Genomic DNA, 27,319 nt, shown 5'->3' with positions numbered 1-27,319 from the left:
AGCAATGGGTGGTGCAAGCTGCAGAGGCCTGCTGAGCAGATCCCTAGCACTTATTATTTTACAAATTAAACACTGGCCTGGAGGCAGGTCCATTCCCAGGAACCATCGCAGAGGATGGCGCATGTGGGAGGAGGCGAGAGGCTGTGGGTGCTTGACCTAGAGATGAGTGACAGAAGAGGACGAGATGTCTTTGTGCATGAAGACACAGACCTGACAGATGTCACTGATTCTCATCAAGCATATCCCCAGCACTGTCTTGAGGAACAGAAAGGAAAATTGAAATATTATTGAAAAAATGGTTAAGTAGAATGAAAAGTAGCGAGACAGGGGATCATGGATGGAGGCGAGGCACTTGTCCACGAGCAGTGTGATGGCTCTGGAGTGTCAGTGTGCATCAGACGATGAAGCCGTGATCTCTATAACCCCTAAACGCAGAAATGTCAGCTCTGACACTAACAAATAGAGGTGCTAGACAAAGCAGAAAAGACAAGGCATCTCGGGTGACATGACTCAGTGGTGACAGGATCCCATCTGGAGTGGATCCATCTCAAGGCCACGCAGAGCAGAGCGACAGGAAATCCCAAAGTGGCTACTCAGCCTTCAGAATAGGGGTGTGAGAAATTTGTGCAATTTGTTTTTGCGTAATTTTGCAAAATTCTCGAAAAACGATGTGAAATGACACTTAATTACGAAAAATGCAACGCACCATTTGACGCTATATTATAGCCCAAAATGCGCCCTTGTATCCATTTTTGATGCATTTTGAGCTAAAAACCACAAAAATACAAAAAGATTCAAACAACAGCTGCTTGGTTTATGTTGTGATCTTGGCCAAATTTTTTACAGCAAATGATACCAAATGACATGATGTGGCTACTACTGTAAATTCGGGAATTTTCCATAACAAAAGAAAACAAAATTACCAAACATACCCGAAATTACATTGGTGTAATACAAATTCCACCCAGGCCTACCCCACGCTACCAATGTTTTAACTCTTTCTCACCTGCCTCAGAAAAAGATCATTCTGGAGAAGGGAGGGGCAAAGATTTTGGTGAGCGCTGTGAGGCGCGAGAGTAAACAATTACCTCGAAGCATCTATTCGCCCCCACACAAACAAGACTTGACTGACTTCATCCATCCATGGCCTGATCCTTAAATGCCTGAGGGCATTTCTGAGGCATCAGTCCTTTGTTGCGGAAGCATACATTCATTTATGTCAATGGGCGTTCCATATATGACATTCACCCCAACGCACAGTGCCATTTGCAAATGAGAACCGAAGAAAGATTTTCAAAATCAGCTTTGCACAACGTTGAACTTAGGTTAAAAATAACGTTAGGTTAAACTGTCATTCTCTTTTAGATAGCCTTTAATAAAATCACACAAGTTATAAAATTGAATTGATACATTATCAAGAAATATAAAAGTTTTATTCTAATCATGCCTACGGGAAAGAGGTTGTGGCGAGGAATTAGAAGGTAAGATTTGTGAGCCGCAACAATTCTCTTAGAAAGTCTTATGAAATATTCTCTTTTATCAGTTACTACATCTCAGAAATGGTCTCAAGGATTCACTAAAATATATCTCCAAAGGAGATGGAAGAGGAGCAGCCAGCAGGTAACTAAATGTCTTATGTGGCCCAAGGGAGCCCTTCCCCTTTGCGAATGGGTTACCACCAGTTTTAAACTTGATCGTAAAGTATTACTGTTTGGCGACGGGAATTGGCCACAAAACGGTAATGCATACCATAACAATTTGGTGTTTAGATGCAGCTCCTAAAAAATATACGAGGGCTTGGTCTGGGCAGTGCGAATTGATTGATGCGCTAGTGAGGCCTAAGAGTGACCTTTCTTTATTATGATTGATGTGTTATAGTGAATTTCAAGCATTCACCACTCGTCAGGGACCTGTTGTTGAAGGCCCACAATGTTCAGCAACCGAGAGGCTCCATCAACACCCTACCACTTGTGTTTTTCTATAGGCGTCTTGTACCCCCATCACCCTAAATAACCACCCCATTCGATTTCTCAGATAATTCCTGGTCTGGACCATTGGATTCCTGTACAAAATCGTTTACAGCCATTGGAGGGTTCATAGCAAGTTGATTGACTGCTTAATTTTTCCCCAAGTCTGCTCGGCTCTTCTGCGCTCCCTGCGCAAAATTATTCCACTCCTCCCTGCACAAGCACGGGAGCTGATAGTCAGGTGCACTATTCTTAGTCGCCTGGACTATTGTAACGCGTTGTTACTTGAGTCCCCAGCTGTTTTACTGGATCGACTCCAAAGAGTTCAGTCGGCCGCAGCCAAGCTAGTGCTTGGCTGGACCAGGAGGTCCTCAGCCACTGCGGCCTTAGCCGAGTTACACTGGCTCCCACTTAAGCAACGAGTGGCCTTCAAGACTCTCTGCCTCGTCTTTAAAGCGCTGCACGGAGCTGGGCCCAAACCTCTGCAGGCCATGTTTACCTGGTACACCCCTGCCAGAACCCTACGCTCAGCCTCTGCCTGTTTGGTAATTGTACCCAGATACAACAAAGTCAGGACGGGGGCTGATCCTTCAGAGTCGCAGCGGCTAAATTGTGGAACAGTCTGCCTCCTGAAATCCGCCAAATCTCACAACTCCTCCCCTTTAGGAAACGCATCAAAACCTGGTTATTCCCTTAAATCCTAATCTCACTTGCTTCTCGCCTTCAGTCTCCTCAGTTTAAGAGTTTTCACCAGCACCAGGAAACCTGCAAGGTGTCAGCCGCGCTCTATAAATGTTTTAAATAAATAAATAAAATTTAAATAAAAGTCCAATAAGGGTTCAGACCGACTCTCTCCCTCTGGTAGTTTCCACTGACTTAGCTTCAGCAGCGTCTATATGCACCCTGAAACTAGTCAGCTGGCATCAGTTCAAAAAACAACTTGGCTGACTGGTCCGCCTTTTCGTTGGATTTTGATGTTGTTCTGTTTCAAGAGACTTTGGCTATTGTGGACCTGTATTTTAAGGGTTTTGTAAGGTGTTTCATACTTGCTGCTCCAACAGGCTCCAAGAGGGCGAAAGAGGGGCTCCCCACCTGGTTCAAGCTATCAATTTACGCTTCCCATACTAAATTACCTGGTAGCAACAATGGCATCCAAGTGTTTTTATCAATCTGAAGAATCTAGGGTTACAGTTGGTTCTTTTTTACAATGATGATGTCTCTCGCTATAAATATCCTAATTTAATGTTTTTATTCAACATGTTGTGCAATACATGTATGAATCCAAAACATATTTAATGCTCTCAAGCTATTTGTCAGCTCTTTCTATAAGGCCCTGCAATAGGGGGTAAATCATACAGTGTAAAGACCCCTACATTTGGTCTATTTACCTCAAGAGATTCCACTGGGAATATTTGGTCGCTGCATGTGAATGTAAAAATGTGAACTGGTTCTGGCGAGCTGAAAAATCTAGCAAAGAATAGTGGCAGATTTGTGTATAATAACAGCATTGAAGACCATGTCTCCCGACCCTCCTAGCTTTAGCCCTCCTACCCAATCGCTTAAAATTTTGATATACAGGAAATAACATGTGCAATTTCTCTTAGAATCTCTGATCAAGCTCCAGGTCCTGATGAAGTCCCCATGGATTTGTATAAGACCAACATCGATCTTTAGGCTCCTCTACTTACAAAGGTCCTAAATCATGCTTGTGAGTTTGTTTTGCTCAATTCCAGGTCTAATTTGATCATAGTTCCAATCTTCAAGAAAGGCGAAAGATCTGACCCGTGGTGCTACAGGTCAATTTCTTTAATAGACTCTATGGTGAAGGTGCTTGGTAGAGTGTTACACAGTAGGATCGTGAACTGGGCTAAAATAGAAGAAATTCTGTGTGACACATAATCTGGTTTCTGGAAGGGCCTGGTACAGCTGAGCAGTGTCTTATCCTACATCTTATTATTGGGAAATATACAGTTTAAAAGGTTGATCGATGTACCTCGCGGGTATGGATCTATCAAGCACCTTCAACTGTCTTGTTCGCACCACGCATTGGAGACATTTGGCCGACCTAGGTCTCGATCTTCCAATTGTCAATCTTCTGGCCATTCTACACTCAGCTTTTACACCTAATATTAGATATGGGAGCAACTGTGAACCCTTGGGCCTGTGCATTTACCAAGAAGAGTTTGGCACGGCTGTGTTTTAGCTTCTCTTATGTTTATTTTGGACATTAATAGCCCTAGTTCTTTTTAGTGGATTGTATGCACACAATGTACCACTAGTGGGCAAAAGGGCACTTCCTGTGTTGCTATATTCTGACAAGATCATCATTTTGGCCGGAACACTGAACAGCCCTGATATTCTGATGAACATTTTTGCCAGATTTATAAGTGATCTTTGCGTAAGCAACAATCTTTCTGAATCTGACATTATGCCTACAGTGCGATATCTTCTAGGCTATGCTCCATTTCAATCAACAACACAGCTCTCATTAGCATTTCACAGCTTCTGTACCTAGGGTTAGTGTTTGATAGTTGATATCTGAAAGGGGCCTAAAGTTCTGTCAATCTATAGGGGCTCCAACATTGGAAGTAAGCCAACGTTCAGGCTCCTCACCCACGCACACAAGTCTCTCCACGACCTGGGCCCCAAGTACCTCAACGACCGCCTGACCTTCTACACTCCGACCTGCCAGCTACGATCGACCAGCCAGGCCCTCGCCGCCGTTCCACGCATACGAAGAGCCACCACCGGAGAAAGATCCTTCTCCTACTTGGCGTCAACAACATGGAACTCCCTCCCCATCCACCTGCGACTGACCCAGGACCATCTCGCCTTCAGGAGACAACTCAAGACCTGGCTGTTCGAGCAGTAGCGGACCCCTTCCCCCAAGTGCCTTGAGACCCTCCCGGGTGAGTAGCGCGCTATACAAGTGTTATGATTGATTGATTGATTGATTGAACAGAGCTTCTTCTAAAAATCTGGAAGGCTCAGTGCATCCCTGTTGCTAGTGCTACCTGAGCACTAGGGTCTAGGGCTATGAATTATGTACATTGTTCAGCCTTGCAATCAGAAGAAAACAGATTCTGTTGCCGTTTGCTCAGCCTCCTTCTCAGTTGCCCCCATTATTTCTGCCAAGAGGAGCTAGACTGAACATACTTAAAAGATATATTCAAATTGGCCCCAAATGTATTTATTTTTGGCTTGTTACATGGTCGCATCCACATGTCCAAGTAAACTAAATTATTATTTTTGATTGCTTAACTAGTGATAAATGCATGGAAATTCCCTGGCTGTGTTATATAAATTTGATTTGATATGAATCATATTTATGATTTGGGCAGACTGTGTTTATTTAATAATCGTCACTCCATAGTAAAACATGATATATAGCATGGACGGAGAATATTTTTTTTGAGCGTAGATGGTTGGACATAGATCTGTCTGAATTAGCCAAGCAATGTTAACGTGATATGTTATATTACAAATCTGCAACGCTAAAGAGACATATTTGAGCCTCACTGACAACTCATTGAAAAGATCACTCTTGGCAGGTTCAGACTCAGTACTGTGCAGCAACACCTGTGCTTTCCACTAGGCCAATACAGCTCAGAAAATATAGGCCTGTGCCTGTGCGATGAGAGGTTGGCTCAAGTACTACTGGACTTTACTAATTTTATCATAATTTTTCTAAAAGGTTTTTGATCCCTATATGTAGGAAGTGGTTCCAGGTTGAGGGCTATGAACCCCTACTCAAGAAGCAACCACAATTCTTGTCAGAGTGAAACACAAGCAAACCACATTTCAACCCAAACTAAACCCTCTGGTAGCTTGGCACAAAAGCAGTCAGGCTTAACTTAGAGGCAAGGTGTAAAGCATACATGCAGCATTTCCAACAGTAATAAAGTGAAACACAATAAATATCCTACACTCGTTTAGAAACATAGAATAGTTATTTGAGACCAAAACGACCAAAATCCAATCAGTAGAAACAGAGATATGCAATTTCAAGGATTTAAGGTAAGTATAGCAGCTAAAAGTAGAATGTTCCACTTGGGGTTATCGGGTCATGCGAGATCGGGTGGAAATCCCAAGTTCAGGTCAACCACTATGGAGTGCAGGTCGGATGCAGAACAAGATGAGTCCTGCTGAAGGAGATACCTTCGAAAATCCAGAGGTGGAAGGGGTGTTGAGGAACAGGGTGCGCGTCGCAGATGGTAATCAAACAGTACGGGCTGTATATGGTTGTTGCAGTGGTTGAAGATCCTGTAAGGCATCGCATGATGGTTGTTGCTGGAAGTTCGTGTTGGCGGTCACTGCAGCTGTCAATAATGTAGCACGAAGTGCAGATCTCACATTGCCTAACCATGCTGGCATTCCCTGTGGCGCAAAGAGTCAAGTTCACCAGAGCTTTGCGCTGGCGAGAAAAGTGGGTGGCAAGATTTTGACACGAACAGGCCCATTCATGTTTAAAAAGAGCCCAAAACCTTAGTATTTCTCCCTTTCTGATGACACACCAAGGGTCCAGGACCTGAGGGTCACCTCTTCAGGATCAGAAACACACTCCAGCAGAGGCCAGCAGGCCTCAACATGTCAGCTGGGCAGATGCAGGGAAGCCTCTGGAGCTTATTATGTTCCTGTAGCTCAGAACAGGTCACCCTATGTGAGTATGCTGGGGCAGATCCGTGGTGATGTGTAAGTGTGGTAGGTGACAGCTCCACCCCCTCAAGTCAGATGGCTCATCCTGATAACACCTATCCCCTCTTGTCTCACTGTCTAGGAGCAATGCACAAAGACCAACTGCCAGCTACATCTAGTCGTGTGACGCAGGATGCAGGCACTTGGGGCCCGATGTAGGAGCCCTAATACTGGTCGGAAACGGCCGATTTTGGCCGTTTCCGACCGGTATTAGGGTTTTCTAATGTAGGAGCATGCTTTACAGAATCGGTATTTTACCGAATCTGTATTTACAGATTCGGTAAAATTACCGAATCGGTAAATACAGACTCGGTAAAAATACCGATTCTGTAAAAGCACATGTAGGTAGCACATCTTTGAGTGCCGCAGGCCTTTCAGATTCGGTATTTTACCACCCAATCTAATTGGGTGTTAAAATACCGAATTCAGGTGTGCATGCACACCTAGCCATGTGACAGACAGACATGCCCTTAGGGCATATCTGTGTGCCACATGGCGCACATGCCTATTTTTGGGGTGCCAGAGGGTGTCAAAGTGACACCCCCTGCACCCTTGCAAAATTCAGTATTTACCGATTCTGTAATTACAGAATCGGTATTGCCCATTGATTCCTATGGGCTTCAAGGCCCATAGGAATCAATGGGCAATACCGATTCGGTATTTACAGATTCGGTAAATACAGAATCTTATTGATTCGGTATTTACAGAAGCTGTAATACCTACATCTCCCCCTTCATATTTACCGACTCTTAAATACCGAATCGGTAAAATTCGGTATTTAAGAGTCGGTAAATATGAATTACCTACATCTGGCCCCAAATGGTTGGGATGAGAAAATGCCAAGTTTCTAAAAGTGGTATATTCAGAATTGTGACTTAAAATCCGACTTACCCATTAATGAGGGTTTTGAATTACAATTCTTTAGACAATAAACTCAGCATTCATACTTGGTCCCAAATGAAAATGATTACTTCTTAAATATAATAAGTTACCCCAATTTTATCCTATGGGAGAAGCAGGCCTTGCAGTAGCGAAAAACGAAGGTAAGAGTTTTTCCCTACCAGGTCATGTAAAAGTGAATAGTACATGTTCAACTTTTTTAATATAATTTACCCTGCCCTATGGGCTGTTTAGGGCCTACCCTGTGAGTGACTTATTTGTATTAGGAAGGAGGGTTTAGGCCTGGCAAAAGGTTTATTTTGCCAGGTCGAAACCGCAGTTTAAAACTGCACACAGGTTGCAATGGCATGCCTGAGAAATGTTTAAAAGGCTACATAAGTGGGTGGCACAATAAGTGTGGCAGGCACAGTAGTAACAATTATTCTGCAGGCACTTGCAGTACCACTTTACTGGGGACTTACAAGTAATTTAAATGTGCCAATTGGGTGTAAGCCAATTTCCCCATTTTGTGTGCTGAGGAGCGAGCACAAGCACTTTAGCACTGGTTAGCAGTGGTAAAGTGTGCAGTGTCCTAAGCTAGCAAAAATGAAATCAGCTAAAAATTGGAGGTGTAAGGAAAAATGTTTGGGGGAAGACCACCCTAAGGTGGACAGGTTTAAAACAATATGTATTAAATTGAATTTTGCTAAATGTAGACCTGGGCTATCTACAAAGGTTCACACATCTATACCGTCTTGCTCTTTGATCTCCTGATCAGTCACCAATAAAATAAGTTACTTGAAACAGAAAGGCAGTGCTTGAAGCAATGGGTCCAGACTACAGCACTGCAGCTTGGAAGCACTCGGCCACTATTTAGCAGACAATGAGTGGCACCGAAACAGGTTCCTCTCATATCCAAATCAGTCCAACCTAACATCTGGCGCAAAAGGGTTCTACTCTAACTTAAACACAGACCCATTACCCACTGTATGTACTAAATTGAGCCACTTAAAGTTGGAAATATGCAGAAAAACATGCCGAACTCTGAGGATACAACCACGTTTAGTGCCTGGTTCTAGTAACTTTTTTCCCCCAGCACTACAGACATTAGGTACCAATTTTATTAAATTAATGGCATTTATTTTATCATGCTAGGAAAGAGAAATGGCTGATTTTGATTTTGTCAGATCGACTCCTCCTTCCAAGTGGCAGACAGATTCGCTGTCTTCTCCGTATGAACTGGCAATATTTATACTGCTAAATAACAACTCCAAGGAGCAAAATACAAAAAAGAAATAAGCCGATTACATGACAGCACATTTATAGTCTTCCCAGTCAAAGAGTTAAGAGCAACCTGATATATAATATCATCTGTAAGATGATTTACCAAAGTTGTAATTGCATCTGTGTAATTAAAAGAGAGATCATGAGCACTTTATTTGGTGTTTGAGTTATGGTTTGTTTGGCTGCTGTTTAAGTTATGTATTCTGGTTCTAAGAATAACTAGAGAATTTCTGTGGGATATATACATGTATACTAGGTGAATCGTTTACTCAAAATACAGTGGTATGAACCCGAATATGGCAGGGAACCATGAGAAAATGAAAGTATTTATTTAAGGTTTCCTGTCAAACACAAATTTCATCCTCCTATTGACAGCCCCTAAACCACTCTTGTAGAGCTTCAAGATTGTCAGGGATACTAGGATTGTATGGCATAGAGGATCAAATTATGCGTCATGATTTTTCTAAATTATAATGCATAAGTGAAAATGATGGGGCACTTTCTCTGACAGCATTATTTTCATCTATTTGAGCTAGACACAATATGGGTGGTGAAACCTGCAAATTTTGCAAATTATATAGCAAGTAACTGGCAAATATAGTAAATTCATGACTAGGCGATAAACACGGCTGCCACAGTATCACCTACATCGACTGACACTCACCATTTCTCATTGTTTCTAAAGAATTTATTTAGGAAAGGTAAACCAGACCTAAACATTCTAACCCCAAACAAAGTCCGTTTTTCATTACATTTTGGAGAAAACAGCTATTTCAAGGAAACTACCCAAAAATAAACATGTAAGAGAAAATGTACATGATGAGAAACTGTGTGATATGGTCCTATAATGCAAGCTAATGTTTCTGATGACATTTACAAACAACTTGACTGTCAGGAATAGACTTGTCTCCTTGTGGAAATCCACCCCCACCCACCAGTAACAAAGACAGCGAGTATATGATGCCTAGAAAAGCCCAGTGTGTGACATAAACTTTGGAAAATATGCCGTTCTGCCAGCATCATTATTAAATCGAGGTAAGAGAGACACATGCTTATAAGTGCTTCACAATTATTGATGCGGGCCTATGTGTTGTGCTTGTTTTTAGCAAGGCAAATTACGTGAAACAATTTGAAGTAACATTAGACCTATAAGCTGTATTAGAGGAACTCATTGTACCATATTTTTGTATCAGTGATTGAAAGTTCAGCTACTAAAGCATTTGTGAGGAGATTTATACAGCAAGGCCAAATTTAAGAGGAAACAAGCATTAGAAATGCAATAGGTCTCGATTTGTTTTGAGTTAGAGCTATTGGCATAGCTCAGCAACTACTGGAAATTGACACTTTGCAGGTGCGAAACAGAGCATTGCTCCGTAAAACGGCCTGAACACCTAAAACGACGTTGATAGCCTACAAAAAAAAAAGGGCAGATCAGGATGACCAGAGGAACCGCGGATGTATTGGTTTGGCCAACGCAAGCAAACAATGAGTGAAATCGCCTGGGCGTGACCCAAGCATGCAAAGGAGGGAGAATCAGACCCAATGCACCAATAAAAACACTGTATTTCTAAATGGCACAACAACGAACAAATGGTAATTCATGGGCATGCCAAAACAACAGGTCTTGCAAACAGTGCATGCGCGCTACCTAGGCTGGACCTAAAAGAACGAAACACAGAAATTTGGTAGGAATCTGGGCTACCATCTTTAAAATGGAAAGTGGATTAAAAAGGAGCCATGCCCCAACAGCCATGCTCTTTGCAATCCTTGAAGAGCAGTCAGTTTTGGAGGTCCTGCTTGCAGCTGTAAAAACTGAGCCATTGTCTAGGCGTGTAATGGTAATGCATAAAAGGTGAGGGAACGCTTTGATATGAACAACTACTAATGACGGTAAGAGAGCATTTAATTAAAAAAAATCGAGTGTTATTCAGTTTTGATTTAATATATCACAGAAATAAAAGTAATAAGACTATACTTCTTAGACTCACAGCAAAATCAAAAGAGGCTGCTTCTGATGGTTATTATCGGAACTTGGATTTTTTAAAACAAGGGAGTACAGGAAATACTGGTTGTTCCCCCTATGAAGACAACTTGAGTGAGAGAGAAATTAAGACAATTACTGTTCAGAATTTTAAAGGGGAATTTCAACGGAAATTGCGAAAGTCAAATCATCTTTAGAGGAAAAAAGAGACAAACGAACAACGGTATATTGAATCTGGTTAAAGAATTGTAGGAACCTGCATCACGGAACCTTGATTATTGCATACTAAGGCATTAAACCATAATCATTTCTTTTCACATGTATGTTAGTTATCCTTAATTTATATAAAGCATTATTTTAAGGATTGTGTTAATGAAGTGTCCTAAATCATCCTAAAATCTCTTTCCAGATCTCCTTGCCGACAGTACCCCCTCTAACCCCCCTCTCATCATTTGGTAACTCTGACACTGAAATGAGTATAGTGTTAGTGGTGCCTGTCAGTAGACTTTTGAAGGAACTGCTCCCAAGGAACTCTGACTATGTAATCAGTCGTCAGTTTTGTTCATGATACCACCAGTTACCCATCATGTGTACTCTCTCTTTCTTTATCTCTCTACCTTGCTTTCTCTCTCACTCGCTATATATAGATATATTTATATATATGTTCACTGAAAAAAACAAAAGCTAAAGTAACATTATAGTTAGGTGAATAAGTCAGTGGCAACATTAACAATACATAAACACAGAAATTCACCTGTTATAGTTAGCAGAGATAACTATAAATTGCGCCCCGCCATGCACTGCTTATGACCTCATGTATGACATCATTCATGACATTATAAATCTTTGTTTTGAAGAGTAACTGTTTATAGGTGAAAGTTAACGGCTTGAGTTTATTATGTTCCACACTAATATTTTAGTACTGCAGAAAAAGTTTCCAGCAGAGCAACGATTCTACATACTACATGCTGAGAATTGTAAGCAGCCTTGAGTTATTACACAGAATAGTCTCAGCATTACAATTTCTACTTAACATAGAAGACTGTGTCCACCAGGTAGTAAGCTATGTACCTGTGCTTGTATAGCTTCAGAAGATGGGCTATCTGTAACGTTTTTTGCCACAGGATAAAGTCTGCAGGTAGCATAATCTTTCAAACACAAGGAGATGATGGACGGAGCGCTAACATTTTTTAGACACTCACCCCCAGATCTCGGTTGAATCCATCATCGTTCTTTAGCTCACTTCGCCACCCCAGTTCAGACTCAGCCATATGCAAATTGTCTTGACCCTGTGCCTCATGGGAACAGTCCAGACTGAACTGCCAGGCCAGGTCTTCCCTGAACCAGAAACAAGCATCCTGGGACCATTTTTTTTAGTAACTGAACAGTACGTCAATTGTTCTTTTTGCATTTGTCACCCCGAGTGGGACAGGTATGCCCAGACGTGGGTCCCGTGCTCTCTATGCCACTGGAGTCAAGCTATCCTGGCTGATGAGGGGTGAAACCCCAAAACCGGTCCTAGGATGCTTGTTTCCAGTCCAGGGAGGACCTGGCCTGGCAGTTCGGGCTGGACTGTTCCCATTGGGCGCAGGGTCAAGACTGATTTGCATAAGGCTAGGTTCAAACTGGAATGGCATGGTGAGAAAAAAAAACGATAGATTTAGGCCCAGATCTCTGCACTGGGGTGAAATAATGACATTGTTCTTTATTCCGTCGATCAATTGTTCTTTTTGGGTGTAATATAATCTTTAGAACATTCAGGCATTGCTAATTTTAATCGAATAGTGTATTTTTTGCCAAGTGTTGCATAGAGTGTACACTGTTCTTAGTAGACACTTTTTAATACTCTGTAGTGTATTTATCACAAGAGTTTCATTGTCTGCAAACAGTCTGGTACAAGGTTAACTCCCTCCATACACTGAATATGGTTTTGCAGTACCTACTCCTCTACTCATGTCAACTTTAATTCTCAATGTAGGTTCGGTGACTGTCAGGGGTTTCATACAGATAAAAGCTGTCCGTAGCAGAGCATTCATTTTGGAACAGATGTTTAATATTTTTAGGACTTGGCTTTCTCTGAACAGCGGTCTACAGATTGAACATAGTATGCATTGATGGTTTCTCATATATCTGTGGTTGATTGTTAATGTGAACTACGCCACATGTGAATTGTATGGTATAGGGTTAATGTGGCACATAACCCATGCATTTTGCACCTCAGGGAGTTGTTTCTGTGGTAGCATTAATGATGTGTCATATTTTTCTGGCCTATTTTGTACTTACATTCAGAGCTCCAATGCTACACCTCTTTATACCTGTTTTAGCTCTGCTAACTATAACTAGTGAATTTCTAGCTTTTTTAACGCAAATTGATATTTAATTACCATACTTAATGCATTCCCCTGGCATGCACTGCCTGCAGCCAGGCCATGCAACCAACCCCACCACATGCAGCCAACCCCATGCTGCACATGGCCAAAGGCTGTGAGTGGAGGGGGTTGCATTTATGTATGGCCCGTGGCAAGCTCCCATAAAGGCAGCAAACCCCACAGTGCTCACAGCCTACGGTCATGCATGGCATGGGGGTTGGCCACAGGAACTGCAGCCAGGCCCTGTGGCAAACACTCCCCATGCAGCCGGGTCAGAACCTCGGGAGATAGCAGGAGCTGGCCCTAGGGGAGTGGCAGTCCCCAGGGCCATTAATGGCTCCAGGAGTGGGGCCACGCTGCCCCCTACTTTAAATAGAACAGGCCAGCCCCAGCCCCAGGGAGGTGGTGGTACCCGGTGCTGTATATAGCCCGGGAGGGGGAACCACATAGCCCCCCTTCGAATTTTAAATATGTATTTTGCCCTGGCTTGGTGGTGGTCACCAGGGCCCGGTGGTCTATGTGGCCCTGCATCATCATTCCTATATCCCCGGGAAGGAGGTTGTCCAAGGGGCATATTAAAGACCCAGGAGAAGGGTAAGAGTGGCAACCCTCCAATACTCTTGCAAAGCCCGGGGTTGGTGGTGGACTTCAGGCTTCAATGAGGCCGATGGAGGGGGAAGCACTTGCCCCTCTTACAACTTTAAATAAAGTCCTGGGGAGGGGTTGGTCCCAAGGGCTAACAAGAATCCTAGCATGAGGGACCCCTCCTTTAAATAGCACAGGCTGGCCCAGGGGAGGTGCTGGTACCTGATGCTGTATATAGCCCAGGAGGAGGGACCACATGGCCACTCTCCGAGTTTTAAATTTGTATTTGGCCCTGGCAAATTGGTGGTCACCAGGGCCCGGTGGTCCATGTGGCCCCCCACATTAGTATTTATATGGACCCGGGGAGGTGGTGGTCCCTAGGGCATATTAAAGCCTCAGGAGGGGGATCAGTGCAGCCCCCCCAATATTCTTGTAAAGCCCTGGGGAGGTGGTGGTCCCTGGGGCTCAAGGAGCCCAAATGATGAGGGTCCATGCGCCCCTCCTCCCAATTTAAATAAAGTCCAGGGGAGGTGGTGTTCCCTTGGGTTAACAAGAGCCCTAGCAGGGGGGCCTATGCCCCCCTCCTTTTTTCATTAAATACCCTCATGCCCTCTAGGACCAGGCCCACCCGAGGGCTAAAGTGAAAACAAGCACAGGTTACTGCGCTTGTTTATTTATTTATTATTTTGAAGCAAAATTTGCGAATCTCTGGAAGAGATCGGGAAGATTCGAGAAGGGGTTGTGTCCCTACAAATATCAATTTGGATTTTTTTTAATATCTACAAAACTACATAATTAATTTACACCAAATAAAATGGTAATTTCTTGACCAAGAGCTGCCTTTTTGCCATATTTACTGTAATTATGTCCAGCGATTCGGGCTGTAGTTGTGTCTAAAATCTCTTTGAGAATTAACACGGGAAACACACTTTTTTGACCCCACCTTTTTCTCGACCCCGCTCATGGTTCACCCTGAAACTATCCATGCACAAATAGGCCACTCCACTGTACACCACTCCACTGTACACCACTCCAGTGGACACTATTCCACTGTGCACCACTTCACTGTACCCCACTCCACTCTAAGCCACTTACCTCTATGCCACTTTCCTCTATGCTACTACCCAGTAAGCTACTCCACTTTATACCACTCCACTCTGCGCCACTCCACTGTACACTAATCTACTATATGCCACTCCAGTCTACGATACTCCACTATACACTACTCCATTCTATGCCAATGTACTCCATGCTAATCCACTGTATGCAACTCCACTCTAAGTTGCTCCACTCAATGCTATTTCACTCTACCCTATTCTACTGTATGCCACTCAAGTGTATGAAACTACAATGTATGGTGCTCGATTGTACGCTACTTCACTGTGCGCTATTCCACTCTACAGCAGTGCTCTGTATGCCACTCCGGTCTATTCTATTCCAGTATATGCCACTCTATTCTACGTCACTCCACTATACGCTACTCCACAATATGGCACTGCACTTTACGCTAGTCTGCTGTACCCCACTGCACTGTATACTATTCAACTCCACATCACTGTATACCAATCTAGTTAATCCGATTCCACTATATGCAGATTCACTGTGCGCTACTCCACTGCAGTGTATGCCACTCCACTGTATGCCATTCAATGTATGCTATTCAATTGGATGCCACTCCAGTCAATGTCACTCCACTCTATACTATTCCACTGTAAGCCACTCCACTGCACACCGCTCCACTCAGCCAAACCCTATGCCACTACCCAACAACACTGCATGGCACTCCACTATAGCACATTGCTCTAATCTACTCTACTTCACTCCACTGTACAACGCTGTGCTCTACTCTATACCAATACACTGTACTCCACTCTATGACATTTTCACACCCTCTACAAGATGATATACCACTCCACTGTATGACACACTAATCCAATTATATAACACTTTACTCCACTGTATGGTATGCCACTACAGTGTACTTCACTCCATGACACTGTACTTTATAAGATACCACTCTTCACTCTATGATATGCCACTCTACTCAACTAAACTGTTCGACAGTTTAGCTCAATATATGCCATGTACGACAGTTCAATGTACATCGCTCCACTCACCGACACACCACTTCACGCTCAGACACTACAGTCAACAATACTCCACTGTACGACACTCAACTATACCGTACGACATGCCACTCCAATGTACAACATGCCACTACACTCGACAATACTCTACTCCACTGTAAGAGCACTTCATGCCAGTCTACTATATAACACTTTACTACACTATACTCAACACCACTCTACACCACTCTACTGCATTCCAATCCACAACACAACACTCTATGACACTGCACTGTATTCTGTGACACTGTGCTTAACAACAGTTAATTAAATGACACTCAAGACTATGGGGTTTATTAGGATGCCCGCCCGCCACCCTTTCGGTAATGTGGACCGCCCGCCTACAGGGAGGGGGTCCCGATTTTGGCATTAGGATGCGGCCGCCACACAGGCGGGCGCATCCTGTATATTTACCATTGCAATGGGCGGAGCTGAAATCTCCGCCCGCCGCAATGGTAAAAATGCACGTTGTGCATTTCAAGGCACAACATGACAGGCACCGCGTGGTGCCTGCCATGTTGCACATTGAAATGCGGGGTGGGTACCATAGGTACCCCCCATGTGCACCCCCCAAGCCCCGGACCCCCAGGGGGCCCGCAAGGGGCCCCCGCAGGGAGTCTCCGCATGCCTTTCCGTGGCGGCATTGCCGTCAAGGAAAAGCATTTGTAAATACTCATAGTAATATGGCGGGCGGTGTCTAACAGACACTGCAACCATGTCACTCATTTTCCGCCCCGGCCACAAGGCGACCGGGGCGGAAAACAGGCGGGCGGTGTTTGACACCGCCGCGGTCCCCCCGTCATCCAAATATGGCGGGGGGAATTGGGCAGTTCATGTCGGGCGGATTTCCTCCGCCAGGCTGGCGGTGGCCACCGCCAGCCTGGCGGAGGAAATCCGCCCGACATCGTAATGGGCCCCTATGTTTTGAAACACATGCTTTTAATATAAAATAAGAACCACTTAAATGTAATGAAAAAAACTAAAGTTAAAGCTAGGAAATCTGTTTTATTCTTTATATACAAACTCAACCAAACAGGAAAAATTATAAAGGTACAGTTATAAATTACAATTCTAATTTATGCACCACTAGTCAGAAGTACATTTCAAACGTATGCACTATTTCAATTTATTATATGTCGTGCACCACCATCCACATTATTCTCACCAAACTACATTATACTATAACTTGCCACTCTACAATGCATTGTGTTCTGAGAAATTATGTAATTTCAGATGATATAAGTCTTATTATAACTGCTGTCATTTCACATGCATGCCGTAAATTATATTATTTGCATGGTTGATGGAGATGTGCAGAGTGTAATTTATTACTATTGTTGATTGTGGGGATGGCAAAGGCAATGACTCAAGAGAGTAAGTCATTGCACTAAAAAGTGTTTTTCTCATGTTCATTTTTATGTACTGTGGTAATAAAGTCTAATTTGACATTTTCACTCTAGTAATAATTGTGAATGTGTTTGTACCTTGCCTCTAAATAATATATGGGCCAAATTTGTTATCACTGCCACAACATAAAGATATGTACAGACTATTCTATCACTATTGTTGAATGTGGGAGAGGCCATGTCTCATGTGAAGCTATGAATTCATCATATTGGCCATCCCTGACTTAACACTGGTAACAAATAGAAATGTTACTCAATGCAGATCTGCTTATATGGTTCACGAGTGCCTTGTTATGTTATTATGGGCAGTAGTCATGAAGCCAGACCCAGGATACAAGTGGTTAAACCCATGCAACTAGATAAAGGTTGTTTTCCTCTGTCAGTTATTTGCAAAATGCATTCTGTGAGAAAATAAGTGTTTTCGCACATAATTTAGTCTGCACTGTGGTAAGAATAAGGTTGCCCTTTGTACTATAATAGTACATGTGTGGTTGTGCTTTTGTTAGTATTGCTTTAAACAGCATATGCTATTAAGCTGCCTTGGTATTCAGTGGCATAGCAAAAACCTCTCTCTCACAAATACACACACACACCCAAAAACACGCACACACACACACACACATAAAGAGAGGCGATAATACTGCAATAAAGGTTGCAGTCAGACTCACTGTATGGCTCTAGGTTCAGCTGGATATGAACTGCCCTGTATGTAGCAGCATGAAACACCCAAAGCTTCTTTAAGGAGGGGATTTATGATTTTATTTGCACATATTTCACGAAAATCTCTGCAGCAGAAGACTCTACCGGCCAACAGTTATGTAACTTTCTTTTCCTCCCGCGGTAGGGTCTAAATGTCACTGAGCTTTAGCAAATCGAGGAACGGGATCAGGAGGCTCAGCATGTAATTCTGCAGATTACAAGCGATAAGATCCTATCTGTCGCAAACATCTGGCGGTCACATGCATGTTGCTGTGAGTAACAATGAGCTAAGTACTGCTCCTCTGCAGAGAGACGATTGGATGGAATTTAGAAGTTCCTGCTTTGAACTTAGACATCTCACTTATAAAGTGTCACATGAGAATATATGGTCCTCTGGGTGTGGGCAAAAGATAAGAAAGAGAATGAAATCTTTCCTCTGTTTTTTCAGCATGTACCAACCTTGTCGTGTTATATTTAGGAAGGTAAACGTGGGTGCTCACCCCTTGTCTATTTCTTCTCTGCCATCTCTCATGGGATTACTAAATTATCCGGTTTTGGCAAAGATTTCATCACCCACTAATCTTTCCCTTTTTGTCTTAGATTTTTCCTTTGTTCCTTCCAGGACCTGCTCCCACTGCATGTTCTTCCGTTTGGATGTCTAATATCTCTAGAACCCACTTCCTGAGGGTTTTCTAGAGTAGCGATTGTTCTACTTTCCTGGGTGAGCTAAGTTTTCTGACGTTTTACCCATTCTGCGGCACTTTTTTTGACACCAGTTTATTGTTCAAACATTTACAACTGAAACCAAAGTAAGCAGCTTATGGTATGGGACCACCATGTCAGCGTTTCTCAAATTGAGGTAGTGATAGCGGTCGTTCACACTTGTTCTAGAAACCCGGGATCCCATTTTTGGAATTGTGCGCCGTTTTGGAGAGCACAACTGGAGATTTGTGTCCAGTTATAGAGGTTACATATTGAGTATTGTGTCAAGTACTGTAGGGCATTACTTGACTGTGTACTAGAGTGTTAATGCATCTCTCCAAAACTTTGTCTAGTAGTAAAAGGTTTGTCTAGAATAGATCATTGTATGTCGGTCTACACACCTGGCCTGAAGCAATACCTGCAGCCTATCGCTTCCTATGGAGAATTCTGTAAAGTTTAGGAGGCCTCTTAGGGATATCTGTTCAGCTCTGGAAGTCGTAACTGGAGTATGTGAAGATTTGGAACATCATGTGAAGAAATGCATTAATCGCAGGAGACCTTGTTCAGTATATTCAGTTATAAAAACCATCTATGCAACAATGTATCAGGTTCTGTAACCCAAATCCCCAGAAGTATGTAGACAGACTAGACACTGTGTGGAGCAGTCTACCAAAAATGTTGCCCATACTCAATCACAACCTATGTACTTTGGAAAGATGTGATAGAGTTGGGGATAAGATCAATACTATAGCCTTATAGCCCGCCGTAGAGGGCTATACTGGCTATTAAAGGCCCTCTCCAGTCAGCTCGGGCCTTTAACAAGGGAGAGGGACTTTAATATATAGCCCAGCTACGAAGGCACCAGAGGGCTGAATGTTCTACCAAAAAAACAAAGCCTTATGGGAGCGTGAAGCGATTGGTATCCCCTCAGGCTCCCTGAAGCCTTTCTTCACTGTGAACAAAGAAACATTGGAATGTTGGAGCTCAGGGCTTATACCAGCCATTATAAGCCCGGAGCACTGCATTGTTTTTAATGGAGCTACAAACATTCCAATGTTCTAATTGGTAATAATGTGAAAAACCCATAACCATGCAGAACAGAGATATTTTTTACAGAACAAATGCTCAAAGGACAGACGGGTATTTGATGAGTCTGAAGTAGGAAGCTCAAAAGTAGTAAATAGGTTAAGTGAACGAAAAGAAAGTGGCAGGGCCTAGGAATCAAAAGAGCATTTGGCAACAAATAATACCATATAGAATCTATATAAAAAAGGACAGAGAACTGCTGACTAGACACATTTTTATCAACCACCACAGACTCTGTGTCTATAAAGAGTATAGTCAGAGTTATTGTAGAGCTAAGCTGCAGTCATACCTTTATCCCATGCATTTATTGATACACGTAAAGAGTGTTGAAAGCCATCACACACAGCTTCACAAAGTTCTATGTACTCACTTTTGGCCTTCTCATTCTTCCTAGATGGTCTCCAGCGAAGGCAGGACTTGTGCTCATCCAGGTAGTAGAAGCGGACGAGGCCTTTGGAGCTCCCTCGTAGTTTTATCATCTGAGTACCCGATTGCATAGAACTCATACATCTTTCCACTGGAAAGAAATACAAAAAAGTATGTAAGTAACAACCCCTATTGTTCTGACACTAAAGCAAAAGTGTGATATGGTCAATCATGAAGCCAAGAATGTATGTACATAAACTTAAAAATTTGACAGAGAATTTGATGATGCAGACTGCAAAGAAAAAACTTCAAATGAAGAGGAGGACTGGAAGGTGGGGATAATAGGAAATGTAGTAGTACTAGATTTATTAAAATATAGATAACATTCATAAGATTAAACTCAACAAAATTGCTATCATAATGACATATTTATAAAATAGTTCCAACACTTTATAACCTCTAACAGTTTGTACAATTTCGACATAAAAACGTTGTTTAGGGTTGTTTCAATTTCACACAAAATGTATCCATCAAATAATGACAATATTTGAAAGGGTTAAATCCCAACGGTAAAAAAAAAAAAAGTGAGCCACAGTGTAATTTAAAGTATATGAGAACACCCTGATTAGATAAAGTAATCATTGTAAACCACTGGACTTGGTCATTTAGTTACGAAATGTCAATAACCTAAAATTCGTCAATGTCTTATAATATTATTTAGTGAATGTGATAAATCAACTCGATACAATGTTACTGTTTTTTCCATAGCACAATAAGCCTTAATAAAAACGAGTGCATACTAAATTAAAGAAGTTTAGCCATCCGCTGCAAATGACATCAGATATCCAACTTATAAAAAAAGATTTTGCCTCTCTTTCTCTCTGTTAAAAATTGTGTTGCCAGTAGCAAGGATTTTAAAATGTCCATCCTTCATTCAAACAATTTGTGGCAGACACATAAAGGGCCTCATTACAATGTCATTGGAGTTGCCTCCAACTGACCCCATCTCGGTGTGTGAACTGCCCGACCATAGGTTGTCGGTTCCGCACACCGAATTAGGATGCAACCGCACTTGGTGCGGTCGCAAACTCCTGTTTCTCTAAGGGAGACCGTCCACAGCACAAGCTCCCATTGAGAAATGGGAGTTTGTGAAAATCCCTGCAACATGTGGCAGGCACTGTGGGGATTTTCAGGGGGGCACCATATGTGCCCCCCCAGGGCCACAACCGGAGCACCAGGAGGGAAGAGGGCCATGCTATGGGCCCCCAAAATGGGAAAGGCCAACATAGAAAGGCTGTCGGAAATCAACATCATAATCCTGACAGCGGAAACGCGGTCCCTAAAGGATTATGAGCCCATTCCGACAGGCCGATGGACTCCTTGAGCCCGTCGGAACCGAGTCGGTTTCCCTGGTCGGTTTACACTCTGACCGCCGACGTTGTAATTCGGCAGTCAGAGGGTAAACCTACCATATCAGTCGGAAAGCCTCCGACCGACATTGTAATAAGGCCCAAAATGTGATCCATTGTGATCTCTTACAAAAATAATGATTTGCCTTCACTTTGCTAAGCCAACCCTCAATAAACTGAAAAGACAAGTATGTAAAAAATTTTTTTTTAAAAAGACAAGTATGTACTTCCATAGTGAAATGAGGTAATCTTATTTTTTTTTTTACCATTCATATATACATATATGATAAATCAGGTTTCCCAATTTCAAGTGCATATACTATTTTTCAAACATAAATCAATAGAATTAGAGATGATTTCTAAGCACACAAATTGCTGCAAATAGATATATAGTGCAGTTTGCACTGTGTAAGATATAAAATAAAATGTGAACATGCATAAACCAAGAATTATCCCAAATTCAATATAGGAAGAGATAGGTTTATGAAGACTAAAATGACAACAGGGGACCAGTAATTGGCTGTCTGTTGTAACTTAAAGGTGGGAAAAATGACAAGTCACGTGAGGAACCAGCGTATGATGCCCTATCTGGGAGCACTATCTGATACACAAGCCAATTAAATTAGGCTATGCAACTAGCTGGCTGTCCATGTGCCAAGGGTTGCAGATTTGAGCTGGGTAGAGAGGAAAATTCCTTTAGAGCCAGTTAGTGTAATGATGAAAGATGTACAAATTACAGGAATGTTCATGTGGCAAAGGGTCGTTCCATGGTGCTGTGCAGGCTGTGTTTAGGAAAAAGAGAGAAAAGAATGGTTCTCGGCATATTGCGAGATTGCATTGCTAAGATAGGTGTGGGGTGGGGGTGGGGGTGGGTTCATGAACTGATTGTAAGACCAGATAGTAGATCTGTTAAAGTAACTTGCAAGGGAGAGACTGCTTTGGCAATGTGATCAGCATGAAAGCACTGATCAAGTTCCTGGTGGAGCGGAATAAGTAGGTGGGCTTGTAATGTGAGTTAAAATCACAAAGGATGACCATCTTTCTTACCACCTGTCCAAAGACAACTTATGTGACTAACTCACAGATCAGATTATGTCCAACAGCAAACTTCTGTTTGTTCCTTTTGAAGAGGCCACAAAAGATGCTGCGAGCACCCAGGGCCTAAAATAACAGCCTTTGGGGCTTGATGAGATGGAGGCAGGCCTTGGGCATCCAGGTCAAGATATATTCGGTACCCAGGTCAGTAAACTTGAAATGTAGCCAGACCTCAGATCAGCCAAGTTTAGGAAGAGAGGGGTCTTGGTTGACCAGGTCGATGTGTAGCTTCGTTTTGGGTCAGCCAGATTCTCACTACTTAATCTCAATGGATCACTGAAATTATATCGACTACCAAAATATCGAGTACCTAAAATATCGAGGCAAAAATATCGAGGGACATAATATCGAGTTCCTATCTTTACAAAGGTAAGTACAAAAATATCGAGTTTAAAATATCGAGTGTTAAAAATATAGACTGTCAAAATATCGTTTTTTATATGCCTTTAAAATAATTTGAAAAGTATTATATTAATAAATATATTTAATATAAACATTATTAAAATTATTAAAGAAATGTAACATTATTAAATTTTTAATGTAACTTTAAAAAATATATAAAAAATATAATACATATATATATATATATATATATATATCCATATTTATATGCCTTTAAATTAAATTACAACTAATATATTAGTAAATATATTTATTACAAACATTAGTAACATTATTAAATACATGTAACATTATTAAATAATTAATGTAACTTTAAAAAATATATATAAAAAAATATTACATATATATATAAATACATATTAATTAATAAAACATATATAATAAATTTACCGTAGCATAGCAAAAGGTTTAAATTTAATGTAACCACTCCAGTGGGTGCTACATTAGGGAGATCGTTGGATAGCGTAGGGGTAAAAATTACTATTCCCACTCCAGTGGGTGCAAGAGTAGGGAAAGCGTTGGATAGCGTAGGGGTAAAAATTACTATTCCCACTCCAGTGGGTGCAAGAGTAGGGAAAGCGTTGGATAGCGTAGGGGTAAAAATTACTATTCCCACTCCAGTGGGTGCAAGAGTAGGGAAAGCGTTGGATAGTGTAGGGGTAAAAATTACTATTCCCACTCCAGTAGGTGCATCAGTAGGGAAAGCGTTGGACAGCGTAGGGGTAAAAATTACTATTCCCACTCCAGTGGGTGCAAGAGTAGGGAAAGCGTTGGATAGCGTAGGGGTAAAAATTACTATTCCCACTCCAGTGGGTGCAAGAGTAGGGAAAGCGTTGGATAGTGTAGGGGTAAAAATTACTATTCCCACTCCAGTGGGTGCAACAGTAGGGAAAGCATTGGACAGCGTAGGGGTAAAAATTACTATTCCCCCTCCAGTGGGTGCAAGAGTAGGGAAAGCGTTGGATAGCGTAGGGGTAAAAATGACTATTCCCACTCCAGTGGGTGCAACAGTAGGGAAAGCGTTGGTTAGCGTGGGGGTAAAAATTACTATTCCCACTCCAGTGGGTGGAACAGTAGGGAAAGCGCTGGATAGCATAGGGGTTAAAATTACTATTCCCACTCCAAAGAGTGCAACAGTAGGGAAAGCACTGGATAGCGTAGGGGTAAAAATTACTATTCCCACTCCAGTGGGTGCAACAGTAGGGAAAGCGCTGGATAGCGTAGGGGTAAAAATTACTATTCCCACTCCAGTGGATGCAACGGTAGGGAAAACATTGGATAGCGCAGGGGTAAAAATTACTATTCCCACTCCTGTGGGTGCAACAGTAGGGAAAGCGTTGGATAGCGTAGGGGTTAAAATTACTATTCCCACTCCAAAGAGTGCAACAGTAGAAAAAGCGTTGGATAGCGTAGGGGTAAAAATTACTATTTCCACTCCAGAGAGTGCAACAGTAGGGAAAGCGTTGGATAGCGTAGGGGTAAAAATTACTATTCCCACTCCAGTGGGTGCAACAGTAGGGAAAGCGTTGGATAGCGTAAGGTTAAAAATTACTATTTCCACTCCAGTGGGTGCAACAGTAGGGAAGCGTTGGATAGCGTAGGGATTAAAATTTACTATTCCCACTCCAATGGGTGCAACAGTAGGGAAAGTAAATACTTCATATATATATATATATATATAATTAATAGAAATATAAATAGCAATTAAAATTAATTACCAATACCAATTATTTTGTATTACCAATTATATTTTATTTAATTAACAATTAATAATTAATTAACAGTTATAATTAATTTACATATTTAATTATTTATAAATAAATTACTTCCCACCCTATTCCCCTATAAACCCACAACCCACTACAGAAAATTATTTACTAAAAATAAATTTTTTATCAATTAATCAATTATAATTAATTACCAATTATATTTTATTTAATTAGCAATTAATAATTATTTAACAATTATAATTAATTTACATAATTAATTAATTATAATTAAATTACCTCCCACCCTATTCCCCTATAAAACCACAACCCGCTATATAAAACAATGTACTAAAAAACTTTTTTTTATCAATTAATCAATTAAAATTAATGACCAATTATTTTACAATTATGTACAAAGTAATAATTAATTAACAATAATTATTATTGTACATATTTAATTAATTATAATGAAATTACTTCCCACCCTATTCCCCAATAAACCCACAACCCGCTACTGAAAATAATACACAAAAAATTAATTATTTATCAATTATTCTATTATAATTAATTACCAATTAGATTTTAATTAATTAACATTTATTAATTAATTAATAATTACAATTACATTACATGATTAATTAATTATAATTAAATTACTTCCCACCCTATTCCCCTATAAACCCACAACCCGCTACAGATTTATATTACACAATTATTAAAAAATATTAAAAACGTACCTTATTTTCTATCTAGTCGATATTATGTCTAGTCTATATTTTTGATTCGATATTTTGGCTATTATTATCGATATTACTCGATATTTTTGTGGTCTATATTATGTCTGGTCGATATTTTGGCTAGTCTATATTTTTTACTCGATATGTTGTCCAAACGATATTTTGGAATCGATATTCTGTCTGTTTACCATCTCAATCAAAGTGTTTTTCCACACAATCCAGTAGGCAAAACAAAAAAAAAATCTGAGAAGGAACATCTGTGCTTGCAGTGTCTTGCTTGCCAGAGCTTATTCCAGAACGTCAATTGTAAATACACAATGAACAATTAAGTGTAATGCCCAAAGTTTTTCTAAGCAGCTTCTCTCTTTTTCACACTTTTGAAGATTTTTTCATCTCTGCTTTCTCCCCTTGTCACCATTTTCTTATCTTTCTCATGCTCCTTCTTTCTCCCTTTTCTTTGGTTTTTCTCTCTTGCGCTGGCGTGTAGCTCTGTGATGAATAATAAGTTCTTGTCTTCAAAACCACCGGCACAAATTAACCACTTGCTGATTCATAGTTACAGTAAAAATAGGAAGCATCTGTTTGAATAAAACAATGATAGAGTATATAACTTAACTACCTATGTTCACCACTTAATTATAAGTAAGGCTCCAGGTTGTATGATATTTATTTATTTGAATTCATGTCTGTATTTATCCATATTGATTTTCTGATACTTTAATCTGTGCTTAACCATGTTTATTTAGGATTTGTGAAACACTAAGCTGAAATAAATGTAGTTCCACATTTATGTAACTATAAATATACAGTCTTACATGGATCCCTGACAGGTTTCAATGGCCTAAATCCCTATAGCTGATAAATCAATAAATTCTCATGAAAACATGCATATTTTGTATTAAACCTTGTGCACATCTACAGCTGTTTAAGCCTCACTAAAAATGTTTTAATTCTTTTTGAACTCCCTTACCTTCCAATCTACAGATCTATTGGCCTGGCATTCAGAACTGACTGCATTCAGAATTACTCAAAAACAGTCTAAGTTCTGCTTAGAACATATTTAAAAACAGGATTTTGTAAAACAAATAGGTCTCACCTTTTGGAACAATTTAGGTTTGGTAATACAGTTTGTTAATGGTGCGCAGCTTTGGCAAAAAAGCAAAATGCTTTTGACCAATTCTTTATAGCATCAGCAAGGCGCGATGCCGCAGCCATTGCTGCGGGTCCCGCAATTCTGTCGGCGCGTGCATGTGTCACCATGCATGCATACACCTACAGAACGAGGCAGGTGCCTTTTTACTTTTTTGTTTTTAATTACTGATCTAAGATAATGGAGGACAATTTTAGATAGGTACATTTAAAAAAATGCTAGTTGCGCAGCACCATTTCTGATGGATCAGAGGCCCGGTAACAATTGACAGCTGCCATGACCTCCCACAAAAAGTGTAGCAAAAATAACTCAAATGTTGGGGGCGCAACGGATGAATGGTTGGGCAGAAGCAACTGGGGGAATAGAATAAAATGACAGATTGATGGAAGTAGGGGTGAAAAGCAGAACTCAAAGAAGAGAGCAATATGGACTAGGGGGGAGAGAAGCAGACCAGAGAGAGACCAAAACACAAGGGAGACTTTGGGGTGGGGAGAAGCTACACGAGAAAGCAGCACACGAGGAAGAGAGCAGAAAGGAGTGTGCAGGAATGGCGGAAGGTGTTTGGCAGAAGTATGCAGCACTCAAGAGAGAAAGCTAGAAACCTCATGGAGTTCTGAAAGAAAAAGAACAAAGTAGTTCCTTAAATGTAAACAGTGGAAGGATACAAGCAGC

The 27,319-nt window shown here is 41.3% G+C and overlaps 1 protein-coding gene across 1 annotated transcript in view; it reads right to left on the bottom strand.

Annotated features, from left to right (window-relative positions):
* PLCH2 (phospholipase C eta 2) overlaps window positions 1–27,319 on the bottom strand; it is a 631,566-nt gene that overhangs the window by 545,694 nt on the left and 58,553 nt on the right. The window contains exon 2 of the mRNA XM_078642469.1: window positions 20,150–20,296. Coding sequence (XP_078498595.1) covers window positions 20,150–20,285 — 136 coding nt within the window. The 5' untranslated portion in view covers window positions 20,286–20,296. The remainder of the gene's footprint in view (window positions 1–20,149; window positions 20,297–27,319) is intronic.

Source organism: Lissotriton helveticus, chromosome 5_1 (assembly GCF_964261635.1).
Source record: "Lissotriton helveticus chromosome 5_1, aLisHel1.1, whole genome shotgun sequence".
In the NCBI taxonomy this organism is placed as follows: Eukaryota; Metazoa; Chordata; class Amphibia; order Caudata; family Salamandridae; genus Lissotriton; species Lissotriton helveticus.
The sequence above is the reverse complement of the archived record's forward strand: the minus strand, read 5'-3'. Positions and strand labels throughout refer to the sequence as shown.